Source organism: Zootoca vivipara, chromosome 15, assembly GCF_965207765.1.
Source record: "Zootoca vivipara chromosome 15, rZooViv2.hap1.1, whole genome shotgun sequence".
NCBI classification, from domain to species: Eukaryota; Metazoa; Chordata; class Lepidosauria; order Squamata; family Lacertidae; genus Zootoca; species Zootoca vivipara.
This window is the reverse complement of record NC_142598.1, coordinates 3256558-3277586: the sequence shown is the minus strand read 5'-3', so window position 1 is coordinate 3277586 and position 21029 is coordinate 3256558. Positions and strand designations below refer to the sequence as shown.

The window sequence follows — 21029 nt, the reverse complement described above, 5'->3', positions numbered from 1 at the left end:
ACCAATGGCTGCGAAGAGAAGAGGGGGAAGCTGCTTAGCCAATCGAAGCGCACAGCTTTGCACCATGGTCCCACCCCTACCAGGCAACCACCCAAGCCCTCCTCGGCACCCAATCAGACTGCACCTAGAAAGTAGTCATTCCGAGCAATTACTATGCCGCTTCCTCCATCTTGCTTTGGTCATGCGCGGAATCCTGCTTGTTTCGGTTCTTCCGCCCGTGACCGGTTAAGGGAGACGTGACGTTATTCCCCGCCCCTCGAGGGCTTACGATCTGTCGGGGCGACGCCTTCCCGCTCGGAAGAACCCTAATTGATGGGCCGGTAAATCAATCGTTTATCACGATGGAGTTGAGTGACACGTTGAGGGACCAATAAGCAACTAAGAGAAGGGAGGAACGACTGTTGAAGTTTAGACAAACTCAGGCTTCAAAGGATTCGCTCTAAACTTGATAACCCGGTAAAAAATATTTTTAAAAATGATAGTAGTGTTTCGTAGCGGGAGGAGATAGTAGTGGAATGAGATTAATTCCCTGGGGAGAAACGCGCTGGTTTCTAGTCAGCGTTTCACCTGCCTAGCAATTCTTGGTTCCAGTGACGCCTCTGCCTTTAGCAAACCCCCCTCAGCCTCCCCTGTAATAGTGGGGTGGAGGTGGTGGTGCCCCGCCTTTATCCATGACGGGGACTCAAGGCGCCTTGCAGATAAAATTGTTCTTGTTGAGTCGTGACCAACTCTTCGTGACCCCAGGGCTGTCTTTAGCAGACGCGGCACCGGGGTACAAATATCCACCCAGGGCCCCCAAATTACCATGGATAGTGTTGGGGTGGTTGTAGTTGCGCACTGCCAGCCATCGGAGGGGGGGTGCAACTCTGCAGGAGAGCGATCCCCGCAGAGGCTTGGGAGGGAAGCTGCGCGCCCACCAGCCTGCAGAGTTCTTCAGATATCTGAAGAAGTGTGCATGCACACGAAAGCTCATACCAAAATAAAAACTTAGTTGGTCTTTAAGGTGCTACTGAAGGAATTTTTTTATTTTGTTTCGACTCAGACCAACACGGCTACCTACCTGTAACTAGAAATATGAGAGTGTAGCTTGTGTTCTGTCTGTCAAGATACCTGATAATTTTTGCTGATTATCTCTCTTGGCTAGTCTGGGCCATTCCTTTGAAATGGTAGGGGCGAAGGATTGGTATTCTGTGGAGTGTGTCCACTTTGTGTGTGCACCCAAAAAAAAAATTATAGCAATATCATACTACAGTATCTTATTCTTGTCTTGTATGTGTATTGTGGTTGGAAAATAGTATAGAGTAAAACAAATTAAAATAAATTTTGAGTATGTGGTCAGGACTTTTTTTAAATGGCTTTCAATATGACTGTTCCAAGAAAACCAACACATTCTAAAAACCTTTCAGTGCTTTTATTTTTTAAGTTAGCACTGAGATTTTGAGAGTAATGAAAGCCTGTACAGCGGTCAGGGAAACAGGTGCATGCATACAATGGAGCTGCATTTGGAATAAACATACATTTAAAATACTGTTAGCAGCAGGTCTAGGAAAAAATGGGACAATTGTTGTTGTTTCTTGCCCTTTACCCTAAAGGTCCCAGAGCAGGTTACAGCAATTAAACACAATATTAAAAACAGTTCTAAACAATTTACAAACACAGAAATAAGGCGCAGAGATTGGTGTCAAGGGGGCATTTTGTCACACCCCCCCTCAGGGATGACACCTGGGGTGGACCACCCCCACTGGCCCCCCTTCCTACGCCCCATCTGGATTGCTTCTGGGCCGTTTAAAATGATGGTTTTGGCCCTTGAAGCCTGAAATGGACTGAGGATTGCTTTCCTGAATGGATCCTACATATCAAAGTACCAAGTTCAAAGCATGCACTTAAGCCAGCAAAATAACCTTAAGTGCTACCAGAATGTATGTGAGAATGGGATGTCCTTTGCTGTATAAAAGTTAGCAAGAAAGGTGCCAAGTGAACCCACCCAAGGAGAGAGGTCTAGAGGTTCTCTGAGGATGATTTTGGAGGGGATGAAGTCCTTGTCCAGTGCAGCAGATGGCAGCCTTAGAGCTTAGGCTCTGCTAGGCTATGCAGAAGTACAGGCACACACTGTTTTGTACCATGAACTGAGCTCAGTGAGAGGGTGTGGTGACTGTAGATGAGGTTTGCCTTTGTCATGATGGGACTACCTGAATTTACCCATTATTTGCTGGATAGCAAATGATTGTTTATCTGGGAATCAAAGTGGGGATCCATCGGGGATCATTGCTCTGCATGCTCGGAAAACATCTGCAAACTGTCATTCATCCAAAATCCAACACAGCTGGAGCAAATTTCCTCTTCAGTGCAGTTCAAGAGGCACGTGGACAGAAATCTTGCAAAACAGTTGATCTCTTGGATGTTCCTGTCCTTATTTTTTCAGGAGGGGGTGGTTGGACCCTGTAGCTTCATTTCGCTGCTTGTGCAATAATGTTATTTGGGGAATCAACCAGTGGATGGCAGAGCAACAGTTGTGAATTTGCTTTTTGAAAAACTGGTTTTTATTAGAGAGGGTGTTCACAGCATTGTGGCCAAGAGTTTCTAAGCTATGAGTTAGGACTCCCCATTCAGATATTGCTTATTCCGTGTGCTTACTTCATGGCCTTAAGAAAACAATTCTCTCCTCACATCAGCAATACCAGAATAATAACACAGGCCTATGTATTATATTTTATGAAGATTGCAAGAAAATGCATGCGACATCCTTGGGAAACACTCTGCATACAGTCATACCTCCGCTTACGTATCCCTCCAGTTACGTAAACTTCGGGATACGTAAGTGGCAAACCCGGAAGTATATTTCTGGGTTTTTGCTGCATGCGCAGTAGCAGTAAACCGCTGTGTGTGTGTGTGAGAGAGTGCAGAAGCGGTCTCTCCGGTTGCGAAAACCTCAGGATCTGGCCAGACCTCCGGAACGGATCCCGTCCGCAACCGGAGGTACCATTGTACTTGGAAAGCATTGTTTTGCCAAACAGGAGCAAACTCAGCACCATCTAGACTTAATATATAATAATAATAATAATAATAATAATAATAATAATAATAATAATAAATTTTTATTTATACCCCGCCCTCCCCAGTCAAAAACCGGGCTCAGGGCGGCTGACACCAACAGAATTACAATAAAACATAAAAACAATTAATTAAAATACAGATTAAAATACAGTATTAAAATTTAAAGTGCGGCCTCATTTCAAGTAGGCCACAAATCCAAGCCATGAGGGAGGAAAACACAGGGGTCAGGCTGAGTCTAACCCAAAGGCCAGGCGGAACAGCTCTGTCTTGCAGGCCCTGCGGAAAGATGACAGATCCCGCAGGGCCCTGGTCTCCTGGGAAAGAGCGTTCCACCAGGTTGGGGCCAGTACTGAAAAGGCCCTGGCTCTAGTAGAGGCCAATCTAGCCATCTTATGACTCGGGATCTCCAGAATATTATTATTTGTGGACCTTAAGGTCCTCCGTGGGGCATACCAGGAGAGGCGGTCCCGTAGGTACGATTCAGCCTAGAATCCTATGCACACCAAGACTTTCTTCCAAATAAACATGCATGGGACCTGGACCTGGCCTGAGTACAGTGCAGTCTGTTGCTTCCCCCCCAAAAAATGTTTAGGGGTACTCTTATTTTCCTACTCATATTGAAATACTGCCCCTCAATGAGGCCAAACTTAGATTCACAAAATGTTTAGGGGTATGTGTACCCCAGAAAAAAAGCACCGCCCATAACAAAACTTGATATATTGACCATCACATTTCTCTTAATCCTGACAGTGGATTTTAGACCCTTACAGTAAATAAGATAATATATAGATTTAGACAAAATAACTTTAACAATGTACACACAGTCAAATTGATCATGGCGAGTGAACAACTATATATATAGTTAAAGTGCCTGCTTTAAAAAAAGGTGTCTGCAGATTTCTTCTTTCCAAAAAAAAGAGGAAGTGGGCTGGAACACTCAAGCAGGACCATGATGATAAATCTGCATGCCAAATTCCTGGGACTAAGATCGGAAGTTGCTCAATGGGACTGCTGACTGTATCACATGCTGCAGGTCCCAATGAGTTTTGTCAATTCCCAACGTGGTGCAAACAAGCTTCACTTTGCTTTTAAGCTTCAGCCCTCTGATCCGAGATGGGCTGCAGTCTAGCTCCTCTCAGGCCACTTAGCAGCATGAGCTTTACTTTGGGAAATCCACCAGTTCTTCCTGCCCCACAGAGCACCCCAAAGCACAAGATTACAGCAAGCCTTGCAGGATCACAGCCTAGATGTATGGAGCCATTGGGCTTAGTGGTGCATTGCACCAGGGCGCCGGCCTCTCAGGGGCGCCCCAGTGAGTGGGGGAGCTACGCGGCTTTGCCGGCGGCCTCCCCTTTCCCTGCATGCCCGCCAGCTGCGCCCCACCAACTATATGGCTAGCAGGCACGCAGCTTCCCTCCCAAGCCTCTGTGGGAGGAGAGCGATCCCCGCAGAGGCTTGGGAAAAGGCCGACAACTCTGTGAAACGGGGGGGGGGGATCTTTGCACCACTGTGCCGGATATGCTTAAGACGGCCCTGTATGGAGCAAAACTCACTCAAAACAGGGAAAGCCTCAGTCACTGCAGACTGTCCCTCACCTTCATGCCAGGGTGGGCTGAGGAGAAACGTGGCAGCTGAGGGAAATTTACTCGCAGAGCAGTCACATGGTACCACTCTCCCTTCTTTCCGGGCATCCGTTGTGCAACCAGGTCCAGAAGCTGGACCTGAAGGAGCGTCTCCACCTCCATCATTCTGCCCGGGCACTGAGGTCTAGCACCGAGGGCCTTATGGCACCCTCCCAACAGATGTCAAAGAGGAAAACAACTACCAGACTTTTAGAAGACATTTGAAGGCAGCCCTGTTCAGGGAGGCTTTTAATGTTTAATAGATTACTGTGTTTTATTTTTCTGTTGGAAGCCGCCCAGAGTGGCTGGGGAAACCCAGCCAGATGGGCAGGGTATAAATAATAAATTATTATTATTTTTTATTATTATTATATCTGCCAGTTGCTGCCCATTGAATGTTTCTCTCTCTCTCTCTCCACCTCCCCGTTTGCTCCTCAGAGGCAGACAGCACCCACCTGACACCCAGCCCTACACATTGTTTGTCTGGCAGCGATGGTCCCTGGTCCCTTGGGGAGTTGCCAACCTACTTGTTCCAGAAAGGGTCCTTAAACCTCTGCGAGCTTGTGACAAGGAGTTATGCAAACAGGTATTGGCTTCCCTAGTGTGGGGGTGAAGCTACAAGGGACAGGACAACTGGGACTAGCCACACGAGCCTCGCTGGGGTGAGCACCTGTGAACACCATCTTTTACTCTCAAAACTCACTCCATTCTGAATACTCTTTAAAAAGAGAGACTGGTATAACTACGCCTCATGTATTGCCAGGGTTGGCTGGAAAGGATTCTTTCTCCATTTCCAGCTGGCCTCAGCAGGAGACTCTACAGTGGTGGGCAAGGATCTAGCTCAGGCCAGTCTAACTATTCATATCAAGTGGGCCACAGTAGTACTTTTGACAGAGAATTGTGGGCTGCACACCAACCTGTCATGTGGGGGGAAGCGAGGCCAAAATTTGACACCCTGCCCAGCCTTCCCAAAGCTGGTTAAGCGAAGAGCTGGGCTTTGGGGAGGAGTTGCAAGCTTCTGGCGGTGCCCTAGAGCCCTCCCAACTCCTTCCCAAGCTGGCAAAGTGCTAACTAGGCTTCGGGAAGGACGCAAAAAAAATAAAGTAAAAGCATCACTTCACACAGAAAACAGGCATGTCAGGGAGAAGGCTAGGCTAGAACCTGTCACACCAACATGTTTAGGTTATATGTCGAGAGGCAATTTTTGTGAGGCCTGCACTACCACTCAGTCAGATATGGTATATAGCCCAATCACTTCAGTGAAACTAGGCCTCTGGCAGACCCTCAAGCTCCTTCCCCCAGTAGTGTCTCTCCCCATGATTAGGGGGGGGGAAGCACAACAGGGTAGGCCCAACACACTCCCGTTTTCCATTCCGTGTGTATCTTTTTTATTGATTCTCAATTGCACAGATTCATTTGGACCCTCAAAGAAGAAAAGGCAAGTGGTGAACATTGGGCAAGGAAATGGCAAAGGCTCCCTAACCAGGGAGAGAATGAAAGCATAAAAAAACCCGCCACCCCAAAGTTCTCCCACCATGAAAATGGTTAAGAGCCAAAATATTGGTCACATTCACAGTATACATTTAAAGTACTCCTAAACTACTTTAACAGTCATGGAGAATCGTGGGAACTATGATTTGACAACAGTGCTGGGAATTATAGGTTTGTTGGGTCATCGCACAGAAACTACAGTTTCCAGGATTGTTTGGGGAAAACTGGCTGTTAAAGTGGTATAAGAGTGCTTAGTAATGTTTTAAATGTATGGTCTGGGTGTGACCAGCGGTTAACAGTCTATCTCCTCCTGTAAGAGAGCACAGCCTGGGATCCGTAGCAGGTTTGTTCACGATGGTGTTCTGCAAAATCAAGGTTGACCAACCAAGGAGTGTAAAATGGCCATTGGAACTGGGAGTGAGAAGTGTCTGAAAATTGGTTCTTCAGTTTCTACCACGGTTGAAGAAGAATGTGGCTGGAATTAAGATTTATCCCAGGCAGAAAGTAGTTGAGTGTTTCATCCCTGGCTGGTCAATTTAGTCTCCCTTATGAGCGATTCCAGAATTTCTTCACAGATATAGAGTGCACGGGGGACATGGAAACAGCCTGCAGAGAGAGACATGGGGAGGAATGAAAGGGGGCAGGATAAAAATGCTTTAAATAAATGAAACAAGACAGGGATGCTGTCTCCCAAACACCCTCTCTTACTGCATTTCCCTAACCACAGCTTGGTTTTGGGACATTAAAGTATTTCAAGTCATGTATCTTAAACAAGTAAGCTAGCAAGGTTTAGTGGCAGAAGCAACCCTAACAGGAAAGTAGATTTATTTGGAACCATCAAGGGCAGCTCTTGGCTCATTTGAACAGCTGTGAGAAACTTCATAAAAACGAGGGAAATGGTAAAAAGGCTGAAATCTCTCCAGAATACCAGCAGGTTACTAAAAAAATTCACCACAATGGAAGTTTAGCTAGCAGAATGTATATTACAGATCAGAATAAGTACCACCAAGGCTAAGATGATTCCAGTGTGGCAAATCTTAAAATGCAAGCCTAAGTTGACCTGGGACTACAGTAAGCCCCACTGAACTCAGAATAAGCTTTTTCTGTGTAGACATGGTTAGGTTGCATAATTTGTGCATGAACAACACAAGTAAGGTTTTTTGGGGAAGCATTCTTGCTTTGCTTCAAGAGGCTCCCCCATTAGTGTGTGTCCATTAGCCCTAAGAGAATAAATTATGGCTTCAGTTTAATACAGTGGTACCTCGGTTTGCAAACGCAATCCGTTCCGCGGAGGCGTTCGCTCGCCGAGGCATTTGCCCACCGAAGGCATGCTTCTGCGCATGCGCGAGCTGCACAGATCGCGTCTGCGCATCCGACACTGCGGAACCCGGATGTAAACACTTCCATGTTCGCGGTGTTCGTAAACGGAGGTTTTCATAAACGGAGGTAGTCTTAATCTGAGGTTCTACTGTAGTAACCTTTAAAATCTGCTGTATCAATGTATGTACAGTATTGGTATCTTCTTCTTTTTTTTGCCCTTTTACATGTCCACCAGGCATGAATACTTTATTACGGTCGAAAACCAGCTCTTATAAAAATTCCTTTGGAAGAACAATTCCAAAGAACCTATCATACATGTGACGCTTTATACAACAATAAAATTGATATTTATAAAAGCAATGGGGATAAGAGTGCTTAAAGCTTAAAACTTAAAAAGCTGCCGCAGGAAACTGAGCCTGGGTCGCTCAGGGAACTGTGTTTTGGGACATTCAGACGGGCTGGTACTTCTCAGGAGGGAGTCTATGTCTGCATATCTGGACACAGAATCTGGCGACTGTCCTGGTTATCTTCTGGTCTTTACCTAACAGGAGCAGGTTGTATATTTGCTTTTCCGGGCCTACTGACCTCGCCAGTATGGGGTCCAAGATCTCCCTGCATGCCTCTTCATAGAAGAGGCATCTACCCGGTAAAGAAAAGGTGCTCTGGGCTTCCAATTTCCCCTAATGGGCAGGCGCAGAGTCTTTCAGCATATGGGATTTTTTTGTAGGATCCTTCCAAGACAGGTGTGGGCAGGGTCTCGCTTCTGGCGAGTATATATGCTCTTCTTGCGGTTTTTGATAAGAGAAAGGACAGGTAGACACCAGGCATGATAAAAAGTCCCTTCATGTTCTTAGCATTCCCAGCAAAGTTTTGAAACATCTTTATATATTCTGATTAGTTTCTCAGGAGTTAAATACCAATGATACATCATTTTTTAAAAAAATCTCTTTAAGATCATAACATAATGTAAATTTTAACCCCTTATCCACATATGTTCCCACTGTTTCATCTGTATATTATAACCATTATTATTATTATCATCGTAACAGTTATAAAAGCCCTCAACCAACCTGCCCCGTCTTTGCATCAGGTTAAAGTTCCTATTTTACTCTATGCTGACGATATGGCAGTCCTCTCGCTAACAAAAAGTTAGGCCTTAACAACATGATGAAAGGGCTTATGCAATTTTGTGAGGAAAACTCCCTGAAAATCAACTATTCCAAAACCTAAATCATACCCTTTGGTACGCTTAAACAGAGTCCTTCGTGGAATCTCGAGGGCAACACCATTGAACAATGCCCGGTATTTAAATACTTGGGCATTACTTTTCATTATTGACTATCGTGGTCAGCCCATCTAAATACGATCACCTTGGCCGGCCGCCGAACCGCGGAGGCCCTGGTAAAAAATTTCTACACCAAAGGAGGCCAGCTGGTGGCGCCAATCAGAAAGGTCTATATCAGGGGTCCCCAGACTTACCGGGCTGCGGGCCGGAGGGCAGGGGAGTGCGCGCGCAGCGGGCCGGAGGGCGGGGGAGTGCGCGCCCATGCGCATGCGCGCACGCACACGGTCGGGGAAAAAATCGCCGAAAATCGCTTGTGCGCATGCGTATGGGCCTCCCCCGACCCGGAAGTGCATCGGAAATGACCTCTTCTGGGTCGGGAGAGGCCCATACGCATGCGCACAAAGGATTTTCGGCGATTTTTTGCCGATTTTGAAGATCGCCGCCGCGCCGCGCGCCGTAAGAGCGGGCGACGGCAGCGGGCGGCGGGGGTCGTCGCGGGCCGGATTGGGAGGCCAATTGGGCCGCATCCGGCCCGGGGGCCGTAGTTTGGGGACCCCTGGTCTATATCAAAATCCCTCCAGGACAGAGAGACAGAAGTCCTCTGACTCTTTTCTATAGTTCTGTAGTTTTTCCTTTCTTCCCCTTTTCTCTCCCTTTTTTGTTTTTCAGGTCTCTCCTTTCTGACTTTGTTCTTTTTTAGACTAAGTAGCTGTCTTATCTTAGTATATTATAGAAAGTACTTTGTACTGGGTATGTATTTTTGTATATCTGTGAATAAATATCAATAAATAAGTTAATTTTAAAAAGAAGCATTCCTTCCTTCCTGTGTGACAGTTTGAGCCCTGGTGCCTTACGTGGGGCCTGCTATCTTCAGCTTTTATAAATAATCTATATGTGTTATAAACTAATTAAATCAAGAGCAGTTTGGTTGCCTATGAAAACAGTAATGGTTGTAAAAACCTGAAAAAGGTGCAGCCCTAATGGGGATATTGCAATTCTTCCTAAATGTCCTTGACAAGTTTTGCATGCTGATAGTGCTATAGCATTAACACTTCAAACAGGGCAGTAGTAGTTCCCCCCTCAAAGCCCTACGGATGCATAAGGGCAGGCTGGTCATAGGGAAAGCATTTCATTTTACTCCAAAAGCAGCAGGTGGTCCCAAGAGAGCATTTACTTGAGGTAGGTATTTGCTGCTGTCTCTTTCTACCCCGGACTGCTAATTCTAGGTAGCTGGTTATCAGTAGCAGAGTGAACACATATTCTGCATATGATCTCTAGGCCATGGGTAGGCAAACTAAGGCCCAGGGGCCGGATCTGGCCCAATCGCCTTCTAAATGTCAAAGAGAAAAACAACTACCAGACTTTCAGAAGACATCTGAAGGCAGCCCTGTTTAAGGAAACTTTTAATGTTTAATAGATTATTGCATTTTAATGTTCTGTTGGAAGCCGCCCAGAGTGGCTGGGGAAACTCAGCCAGATGGACGGGGTATAAATAATAAATTATTATTATTATTATTATTATTATTATTATTATTATTATTATTATTAATCCGGCCCGTGGACGGTCCGGGAATCAGCGTTTTTTTACATGAGTAGAATGTGTCCTTTTATTTAAAATGCATCTCTGGGTTATTTGTGGGGCATAGGAATTTGTTCATCCCCCCAAAAAAAAATAGTCTGGCCCCCCACAAGGTCTGAGGGACAGTGGACTGGCCCCCTGCTGAAAAAGTTTGCTGACCCCTGATCTAGAGCCACTCTTGTTACATCGCTGTCTGCATTCTACCACTGAGCTTCAATACTGGAAAAAGGCCTTGCAGGTTTGCCCTGCTGACATTCTTGCTCAGATTAAATCTTATTACTGCCCTCCCTCCCCAACCATCACAATTAAGTCACCACACAGCCTCTTTACCTTTGAATGGCCCTCCTTTGATTGTGAGAGCCACCTTGCCCTCCTGGGTCAGATAGCCAAACCATTCACCTGCCTGTGGGTCACTGAACTAAGAAAAGAACAAGCAAAGATGGTGAAACAATATGCATATCAGATTATAAAATGATCTACAGTGTAAGATGTGAGCTATGGAGGTTTTAGGTTCCTGGTGCTACTCCCATAGGTTAGGAAGCTGACGGTCACCATATTGACCAGTGGAAGCTGCCTTGTGCTGCGTCCAAGCAGTACCCAGCTCTGCAAGGTCTTGGGCACCGCTTCTTTCCCAGCCCCCAGAGCCTTTGACCAGGAGATGCCAAAGACTGAGCTTGGGACCATCTGCCTGAGCAATGTACTTTTTTCAAACCTCATCTCACCACCTCTGTTCTACCGGTAACTTAATGGCATCCCCTGCCCTCCCAAGCTCAAACAGACTCCATGGCCAGCCTTTAACCTTACCTTGGCAAAAGCGTATTTAGCCACTTGGACAAAGTGTTCCAGGAGCTCTGGGTCTCGAGTCTCAGCAAAGCCCATCAGGAATGCAATTATGGCTTCTGTGTGTGGCCACCAAAGCTTCATTTTCCACTCTAACTGAAGAAGAGAGGGGGAAAGTTGGTGGGGGGAGGAGGACACAACCCAAGAGATCCCAGCAGGAGGGCGGTTGTCAAATTCATGTGAATGTAGGCTTTAGGGTCCAAGCTTCTGTACCTGTGTTGGGCAGAGCTTATCCACATCCTGAAAGGCAAAGAGTCCGCCGTGTTCAGGGTCCCAGCCCAGACGGAATGGCTCCTTCATGAACTTCTCCACAGCCTGGGTCACGAGGTACGAATCCTGCTGGCGCTGTGCATAGCGGAGCAGGAACCAGCCTGCTTCAATTGCATGGCCTTAGAAACAAAAAATAGTTACTAGCCAAGAACTGGAAGTCTCACAAATTACCAACAGTGGATGATTGGCAAATGAAGATGATGGAGTACATGGAAATGGCTGAGATGACCGGATGAATTCGCGACCGGGGAGAAGAAGCGACAGAAGGAGAGTGGAAAGATTTTAAAATTTATTTGAAAAAATATGCTAAAATTCAATATTAAGATTAGATTTAGAATTGTATAGAAGCTGTAGATTTGGAGAATTTGTGAAGTATATTGAGGTTTGAAAGAGATGAAACCCTAAGAAATTTATATAAAAATGTATTGGAAATTGCTAAAGATAAAAAGGAAATGAAACACAGAGTGAGGGAACTCAAGGAGGTCCCTACATACAATGTTAAAAGAATTTGGATTTGGATTTAAAAGTGTTTTTTTTGTATTTTCTTTTATTGTATGTTATTGCTATTTTTTGCTATTCTATCTGTTTTATTTTTTCTATATTTCTATAAAATTAATAAAATTATTATTTTTTAAAAAAATAGAAACAAAAAATAGAAAAGAAACATCCCCGCGTGCCAGCTCGTAGTTCTGGGGCACAACCGGAGGAAGGGAAGGAGGGAGGGGTGATCCACACAGCTCCCGAAAGAGAATGCTGAGGAAATGCAGCCCTTGACAGGAAAAAAATGGCTCCCACCCCATCCCATGGCAGATGGACTATTTTATTTCTATCTCACTTAATATATTAAAAATATCTCTAATAAGTGTACAGAAAACTGACATAACAACAGACAACTTACACAAAATATTACAAAACACACAGACAGAAATGTTACAGTAATACAAAACTACTAATATATGTGTAGGGAGAGAATAGTATTATTGAGTTAATTCTGATCCTATGGTTTGCATTTGTATTATTGAGTTAATTCTGATCCTATGGTTTGCATTGCCTGCATTGTATAATTGTGAGTGTATGGCTTAGCCTTTTTTTTTCTTCGCCTCTCTCTGTGTGCCGAAGGGTAAGCCAGACAGAATGCCCTGCTAAGCTATCAAGGACGGATGACTGTCTTGTCTGACGCTATCAGTCTGACGCACAAAACAGGCAAGCCCCCACTCAAGGCTGCTGGAAGATGCTACCGGGGTAGCATGAGTCAGCATGTGTTTATGCACAAGACCGGACACAGGAAGATCCTTATATGTACTTGTGACCCCCTTGCGTGCGCACATTTACAGAGGAGGGGGAAAGGAGCCCAATAAGTGTATAAGAAGCTTTGCAATTTGTGTTTCTTTGCTCTTGTCGTGAGGCTTAACCACCAAGAGTCTCTTAATTAATTAAGAATTAAACTCTTTCTCTGGATTCAACCCCCACTGTCATTATTGGCTATCTCTGTCCTGCCTGGGCGCAACTTAAGGACCCTTATCAGCAAATAAGGCTACATATGTAAATCAGTATCAATTCATTTTCCTTTTGATACACCCTTCCTCTCCGTTTCCAGTAGGCCTGGGCAATGTATCAATTCATTGCCCAAGACAATGAGGGGCAGACAGCAATGGCAGCTTCACTCAGTGGTATATTGCAGGTGAAACAGCCGCCTCCTGAGTTCCTTAGGCACCAGTGCCCAGCACACCGAGGGAGAAACAAGCTGCAGCCGGGCACTGGAGGCAGAGGGACTCAGGGGCAGTGGCTGTTTCACCAGCAATATACTGCTGAGTGACGCTGCCATCCCACTCTACCTTCAAACTGGCGCAGAAGGAGAACCATGCTGCATTGGAGAGGCACCAACACAGCTTGTTCCTCCCTCCACTACTTCAAACTGCTTGGCTGAGAAGCATACGCCTGCCATTGCTTCAGCCAAGCAGTTTTATGGGACTTGCACTGACTTGCACAAGCTGGTGGCAGGATGGGGACTCTGTGAAACTGTTCCCGCTTCCCAGCTGAGCAGCCTCTCTCTCTCTCTCTCGCAAAAATTGGGGATGGGAGAAAGAAAACTGTCACAAGGGGCAAGGGGGATGTGGACGCAGGGTTGCTAGTTAAGGAGCTGTGCCAAGGTCTATGCGCCAGTCTTTGCAGTATGAGATGGTGGCTATCTAAGCTGCACCACTTCAGACTGCAGGGGTGAGAGGACAGTGTAGTACTTTTGAAGGCTCCACGGAAAGACTCCCTGCACGTAGCAAGCGAGCACAGCTAACAGGAGCCCCGACATGCCAACCCTCACCAACCTGGCAACCTCCAAATATCCAACACCCCCCCAGCCCCAGCCGGCACAATTATACTGGTTGGGGCTGATTGGGAATTGTAGTCCAAAACATTCTGGTGCAGAGGCGCCAACTTCTCCAGAGGATTTGCGGGACCTGGTGCAACTTTGTGCAACATTGCAAGAAGCCAGGGGGGAGAGCCAAACACCCTCTGAAAATTGAGGGGGCTGATACTGGGGGATGTCAAAATTGCCTCGGCCCCTAGGAGTCGTCACTTATCTTATGGTGGGGGGCAGGACATACCAGGCTGGCAAAGTCTGAACTAGTTGGGAGGGGCAGGCCTTATGTTAGTGCGGGCTGAACCTCAGTTAGATATGTATTATTGATTTTTATTGATTTTGGGGGCAGCTGCCCATCCCCGTCCCCTCTTGGCTAAGCCCATGACTAGTTACATTAAAAATATGGCCCCTGCAATCTACAGTGGTGCAATGCAGAGTTCCACCACCTGATCCTGTGCAATACAGGGCTGAAGAATGTGTGGACCTGGAAGTGTTGCTGGGAGTACAGTTCCCATCATTCCTGACTCTTGGCCCTGCTGGCTGGGGCTGATGGGAGTTGATATCCAACATCTGGAGGGCTACAAATCTCCCAGCAATGGAGTGCAATGCATACACCAGCCCAACTCTTCATTCAGGACCCTAACCTGTGGGTCTAACAGATATATTTTAAAACTTTGCTCTACTGCTAAACAGACTAGAAATTTGTTTGCAAAAAATCTAGATCAGGCATCCCCAAACTGCGGCCCTCCAGATGTTTTGGCCTACAACTCCCATGATCCCTAGCTAACAGGACCAGTGGTCAGGGATGATGGGAATTGTAGTCCTAAACATCTGGAGGGCTGAAGTTTGGAGCTGCCTGATCTAGATTCCTGGGGTTCTGGCTAACATGAAATTCCTCAGCAAAATATACGCTGCTGCACTTGACTCCCAAAGCATCCTGGCTCTTGGTCCCTTCTTACCAGGATTCTGTTGTCTTCCCAAACACCCTGGCAACTCCTCGCCCTCTTCAGAAACGTTCTCCAACACAGCAGCACCATCCCTCTGTAGCAAAATAAGAATTTATTCTAAAACATATCAAACGTAGACAAAAGCAAGACTAAAGGACGGGGGGGAGGCCGGCCATTCCCACCCCTTACCTGCACGTGCATGAGGATTCGCTGAGCAGACCAGCCTCCCAGCTCACTGAACTGGCTTGCAGCCTCTGCATCTCCTTCTGACAACTGGTCCACCAGGTTGAGGAGCATCATGGGAACAGCCATGGAGTCATGTGGGGTTGCGCCCGCCAGCAGTGGGCGTCCCAGCTCAGAGGGATCCTCCTTCACCCAGTGTACAATGGCCTTCATCATTGCCAGGGCTTCCCTCTGCCAACAGGAACATTGTTACAACCTACGAAAATACCCATTAGCCAAGTGGAAACCTGAGGTTAGGGCTGGTCCCACTCCCAAAACATCCATGCCTGAAGTCAGGTTTCCCACTTCTCCAAGTGTTATGACTGAAGGACTCAGCAGGCCTTGGCCAAACTCATTTGCTCACTGCTGAGGCTTCATCAGGGCTGATCAGCATGGAGGGTGAGAGAGAGCAAGGGAATCAGCCAGGTAGCTGCCCAACAGCCAACCACTCAGCACTCCTCAAACCAACAGAGATGTGTGTTATTGTACAGTGCTACTTCCCAAGAGAAAAGGGTGAGAAAGAGCTGTCGCTCTCACGTGCTGCTTGAAGGATCTGGTTGGCTAGTGTAGGAAGAGGATATGGAACAAAGTAGTCCTTTGGGTCTGATCCAGAAGGACTCCTCTTCCGTACTTAAGCAATCTTTTGCCACCCGTAATAGGATTCTGCAGACTACTGGCCAATAACAAATGAATGTAAGAAGGCCCCTGGCAGATCAGGCCAATGGTCCATCTAGTCCAGCATCCTGTTCTCCCAGTGGCCAACCTGAGGCCTCTGGGAAACCCTCCAGCACAATCTGAGTGCAGGAGTGCTCTCCCTTCCAGTGGTTTCCAGCAACTGGTATTCATAGAATCATAGAATCATAGAGTTAGAAGAGACCACCAGGGCCATCCAGTCCAACCCCCTGCCAAGCAGGAAACACCATCAAAGCATTATTGACATATGCCTGTCAAGCCTCTGCTTTAAGACCTCCAAAGAAGGAGACTCCACCACACTCCTTGGCAGCAAATTCCACTGTCGAACAGCTCTTACTGTCAGGAAGTTCTTCCTAATGTTTAGGTGGAAGCTTCTTTCTTGTAGTTTGAATCCATTGCTCCGTGTCCGCTTCTCTGGAGCAGCAGAAAACAACCTTTCACCCTCCTCTATATGACATCCTTTTATATATTTGAACATGACTATCATATCACCCCTTAACCTTCTCTTCTCCAAGCTAAACATACCCAGCTCCCTAAGCCGTTCCTCATAAGGCATTGTTTCCAGGCCTTTGACCATTTTGGTTGCCCTCTTCTGGACACGTTCCAGCTTGTCAGTATCCTTCTTGAACTGTGGTGCCCAGAACTGGACACAGTACTCCAGGTGAGGTCTGACCAGAGCGGAATACAGTGGTACTATTACTTCCCTTAATCTAGACGCTATACTCCTATTGATGCAGCCCAGAATTGCATTGGCTTTTTTAGCTGCTGCATCACACTGTTGACTCATGTCAAGTTTGTGGTCTACCAAGACTCCTAGATCCTTTTCACATGTACTGCTCTCAAGCCAGGTGTCACCCATCCTGTATTTGTGCCTTTCATTTTTTCTTTCTTTATTCAGAAGCATTACAGCCTCCAACTATGGAGGCAGAACAGAGCCATCCTGGCTAGTAGTCACGGAGAGCCCTCTCCTCCTCCACGAATTTGTCGAATCCTCTTTTAAAGCTATCTAAGTTGGTGGCCATCACTGCCTCCTGGGGGAGCAGAGGTTCACAGCAGGGCCCATAGCCCCTCCCATGGACCAGTACTTTGGACAAGGGTCAACAAGAGCAGAGTCAGCCTGCTGACCAGCCTCTTCCCCTATGTAGATGATGGCTATTCTTCTTCTAGTTCTATCAACGGAACTCCAGTATCCATAGAGACAGGAAGGCGTCCCTTAACCGCAGCACCATGAGGTAAAATGAGCTGGTCTTTCCACTCTGGGCCCAACCCTACGGCTACAGTTTTATCAGCCATGTGCTAGGAGGTGTACCATAGCTTTGGGGAAAGGGTATTTTTGTTGAGGTAATAATCGGAGGGAGCAGAGAGGGAGGACAAGAAGGTTTAGATGCTCACTGTTCATGTAAAGAGGCAGGCGATCAGGACATCTGTATCCAGCTCTCCTGACCTCACCTGGTAACGAGGTTCCCCAGTTGCTCGTCCAAGCTCATCCAGCCCAAGGACATAGAAACACTCGCTGAAAATGGTGCGCTGGATTTTCACAGGGCGCCCATCACGAGTCAGGACAAAGGCACACTTCTGCGAAGGTGGGGCCACTCGCGCATGCTCTAACAGGAACTCCCCACCTCAGGGAAACAAGCAGATTTGGAGAAAGGCACCTCTACCCTCTCTACTACTGGCAACCCAATGCCCAGAGCACTTGGGCCAAGCCCCCCCCCACCAACTTTTTACACTTTCTCCAACTGACCACAGCCAGGGATTGAGCTACGAATTGGGAAGCCCCAGTACAAATTGCCCCTCTCCCACAGACACAGTAGGTGGCCTTAGGCAAAATCTCTCTGCCTCAGGCTTACTCTTGGTGGGGAATGGCTTACCATACAAGGCTGTTACAAGGAGTACTCAGTTAACAAAAAAGGCTAACTGATTAGATTATGATGGTGATTAATGGGGGGGGGACACAACTGCTATAATCCCACCACCATACCAAAGTATCAGAACTTTCAAGAGTCTCTCAGCCCTCATCTCAACTCCCTGTCCCAGTCTACACACCACAGACCTCTGCCTGCCCACCCAATATTATCCTTTCTTTGCCTTCATTCCCAAATCCCATCCCTTGTGTACACAAGTGGAAGAAATTACCTGCTCGGGCTGCCTGCAGGAGTTCAGGGCGCCGGAATCTTGGTACTTTTCGATACAGCCGACTGTACATCCACACCTGTTTGAGAAGGGATGGAGGGGTAAACTGGGCCCTCTAGTCTCATGGCAGACACCTGCCTTGGCTTAAGCCAGGGATGAGGACCCTTGCTCAACTCCAGCACTCATCAGCCCCAGCCAGCAAGGTCAGTAGTCAGGAATGATGGGAATTGGACTCCATCCATTCCTGGAGGGCCACAGCTTTCCTTTCCCTGGCTTAAGCCACTGATGTCTGTCATTCAGGGTATGAGCTGTGAGCATAGCTCTCCATAGTGATGCACAGGCCTGGCCTATGCTTAACCTCTAAGGAGACAGGTGCTGGACCTCAGACTTGCTTGGAAATTCCTTGTGCAAAAACTTTCCCAATATGGGAGACTGACGGGGGATCTGCAGTGTTGAGGCATTCTGCACATGCTCGGAGAGACTTGTGCCATTAATTTATTAAATGTGCTTTACCTGTTTGTTCCAAGCTTTAAGGCCTAGCACTGAAACCAGATTCTGAGGCCAATTCCAGGCAAGCCAGGTTCCAATTAAGCCTTGACCAGCTTCAGAGAAGCCCCTCTGATGTCTACTGGCCCTCCCCAGCCTCATTTCCCACCCCAGTCCCAACCACACAAAGGGGATCCCAACAGAAAATCTAAAAAGTTTTCCAAAATCCACGGCCCCTGAGGACCCCTACCTGCCGGCCTTGCAGCCAAACATATTTCAAGTCATCATAAACTTTCCCATCCTGGCCCAGACATGTAAAGAACCCCCTAGAAAGAAACAAGAGGCAGGGGTGAGAACCAGGAAGGGTGGGGCCCACAATTTCCTTAGAGGAAAGGATGAGAGCAGGCAGGGCAGAGAACTACTAACTAAAGAGGAACTTGTCGTAGGGCGTGGCTGAGTGGGGGAGCCTGTGGCCCTCCAGAAGCTGTGGGGCAACTACTCCCCATAGCCCCTCAGCCAGTCTAACAAATGGGCAGGGAGGATGGGAGCTGGAGTCCAAGGAGTTTTGAAGCTCCCAGCTCTGGCCTGGGAGAATTCAGATAGGAGGTTGTCTCTGGCAGTGTCAGGAGTTTAGAGCTAAAGCAGGGGCAGAAAACGCTGAATGCCTTTAAGCAGGGCAGGCAGATCTGGTTCACAGAGCACCATATGCAAGGACATTCTGCTACGCAAGCCCCACGGAAATGGAAGGCGAGCATATCTAGGGACAGCAGCATCTTGCCCACAGCTCACATTTGTTTCCATGCTGGGTCCAAGGAGCAATGGAGAGCCCTAGGCTCCAGGTGGTTCAAGTCATGCATGACATCAAGAATGAGTCAGGTGGGTACAGCCTCCCAAAAATAGCCTGGCGGGCTAAATGAAAAGGGTTGCCAAGCCAGAGGTTCCCCACCCCTGCATTAGAGGGTAGATTTGTCTGCCTCAGGATCTAGCAAGGCCACGTTAGGGGAGGGAGGGAGGGAGGGAGGGAGGGGGAAGTATCTCATCGCATCTCAGTGGTATGTTCCACCACCACCCTTTCTGGGAGGGGCTCCCCTGTTTCACATACCCTCTTCCCCCTCCCCATTTGGGTCGATTTCCTTCATGGTGTGTATAGCATCACTATAAACATAACCTCCCCCCACATGTCATGAGAGAGTCAGTGCGATAGCGTAGAGGACTGGGAAGCGGGCATAGCTGCCAAGTTATCCCTGTTTTAAGGGATTTTCCCTTATGCTGAATAGGCTTCCTCGCGAGAAAAGGGAAAACTTGGCAGCTATGGAAGCGGGGGGCCCGTGTTCAAATCCCCCTCCACCACCACCACCCTCACTGGCTGGCCCGGGGGCAACAGGGGGGACCCCTAGATGAATACACAGGCAGCGATCCATCACCCGTATTCTTCGTCATGCGAATGCTGAAGCCAGAAATCCACCACGGCGTCCAGCTCTCGGGAGATGCGTCCATGCCAGCTCAGCAGCAACGGCAAATCCATCCTCGCTGCTTTTTCCAGCGGTGATCCCTGTAGGGGCGTAAAGGTGTTTCTGTATCAGCAGAGTCAGCACATCCCAGGATATGACCCAGAAAGTGGGAGGGGGAGAGCCCCGAGATGCACTGCCGGCATCCACGAGAAACTAGCATAAAACCACGTTCAACGCCCCCACCCCCCCAAAAAAACTTAGAAATTTACAGAAGTTTTCGATCTAAGTAGGGAACTGCTGATCATATGATTTGCCCAAGTCACCTGACACTAGCCCCACCCTTTCTCCCACGTGGGGGAGCGAAGACCCTGATTTGTTCGTTTTCCTCCCTTTCCATTTGTTAACCCTACAACTGCCGTGATCCTGTCCAGAGATCGCGGCAGGAGGAATCTCAGAACAGACAGTGATCATGACAACAAAAGGGCAACAATAAGGCACAAAGCATTTAAACGCGCCACAGTAATGCTTCCTAACTCGGGTAGGCCTCCCCCTGCATCCTGAGGGACTATTGAGCTGAATGCGCCAGGGGCGATTGGGAGCAGGGACGACCCCAAAAACGGCTGCGTGATGTCACGGCTATTGGGATGCCCCGCTCGTACGTCAGGGGAGGAATCCCCCTTGGCAGCAAAAACCCAGCAGCTGCTGCCCCCATCCCAGGCGAACTCTGGAGAGAGAGGGCGGCGCTTGTGTTTTCCCCCTAGGATCACAGGGTTCGTTTCAAATATATACCATAGCAAGGTGCCCAAGACATCCAAATATCTTGCTGCAAATCTGGGGGAGGTGGGGAGGGACCACCTGCTCTGCCCCACTTACTTCAGAGTCACGTATCACAGCTGGGGGGGGGGGCGACTCCATACAAAGGAGGCCTCCCGCGTCTTTAACAATCGGATGAAAGCAGGAATTTAGTTGTTGTTATTTTACTTTTTATACCACTTGATTGCAGTCAAACCTCTAAGCAGTTTTAAACACATTAAAAGTATCAATAAAAACAAACAAGGATAAGCAGGTGATTAAAATTAACAGCAACAAAATATCAAAACATGTAACATCTACATGTCTAGATAGGCTTTCCCAAAGCAAAAATGTTTTAAGCAGGTACTGAAAAAAGTACAGTGAAGGTGCCCGCCTGTTATCAATAGGCAACAGGCTGGGGGTTCCAAAGTGTAGTCGCTGCTGCACTAAAATACTGATTTTTCTTTCAACTGTGGAATAAGTATTAT

General features: G+C 47.5%; 1 protein-coding gene and 1 long non-coding RNA gene across 2 annotated transcripts; one reads left to right on the top strand and one right to left on the bottom strand.

Moving 5' to 3' along the window:
- The first annotated feature begins 177 nt into the window (after positions 1 to 177).
- LOC132591248 (uncharacterized) lies at positions 178 to 6450 on the top strand. The gene is made up of 2 exons (XR_009556863.2): positions 178 to 456; positions 5115 to 6450. It is a non-coding gene; the product is annotated as an uncharacterized LOC132591248 (long non-coding RNA).
- On the bottom strand, positions 6041 to 20089 carry RENBP (renin binding protein). The gene is made up of 11 exons (XM_035140298.3): positions 20019 to 20089; positions 19723 to 19850; positions 18549 to 18624; positions 17816 to 17891; positions 17129 to 17301; positions 14954 to 15178; positions 14777 to 14858; positions 11405 to 11580; positions 11156 to 11287; positions 10682 to 10769; positions 6041 to 6773 (listed from the first exon to the last, which is right to left on the bottom strand). Exons 1-11 carry the CDS (start codon positions 20052 to 20054, stop codon positions 6685 to 6687), a joined length of 1281 nt encoding a protein of 426 aa, XP_034996189.1. The 5' UTR covers positions 20055 to 20089; the 3' UTR covers positions 6041 to 6684.
- Positions 20090 to 21029: the final 940 nt, after the last annotated feature.

What these genes read in the sequence shown, in the direction of transcription:
- RENBP (XM_035140298.3), bottom strand. Translation starts at nt 20,054, where the DNA reads ATGATCAGCAGTTCCCTACTTAGATCGAAAACTTCT. An exon ending in TACTTAGATCGAAAACTTCT is followed by an intron (nt 19,851 to 20,018) that starts GTAAATTTCTAA and finishes ACGCCCCTACAG; the next exon opens with GGATCACCGCTGGAAAAAGC. An exon ending in CTAAATACGCTTTTGCCAAG is followed by an intron (nt 10,770 to 11,155) that starts GTAAGGTTAAAG and finishes TTCTTTTCTTAG; the next exon opens with TTCAGTGACCCACAGGCAGG.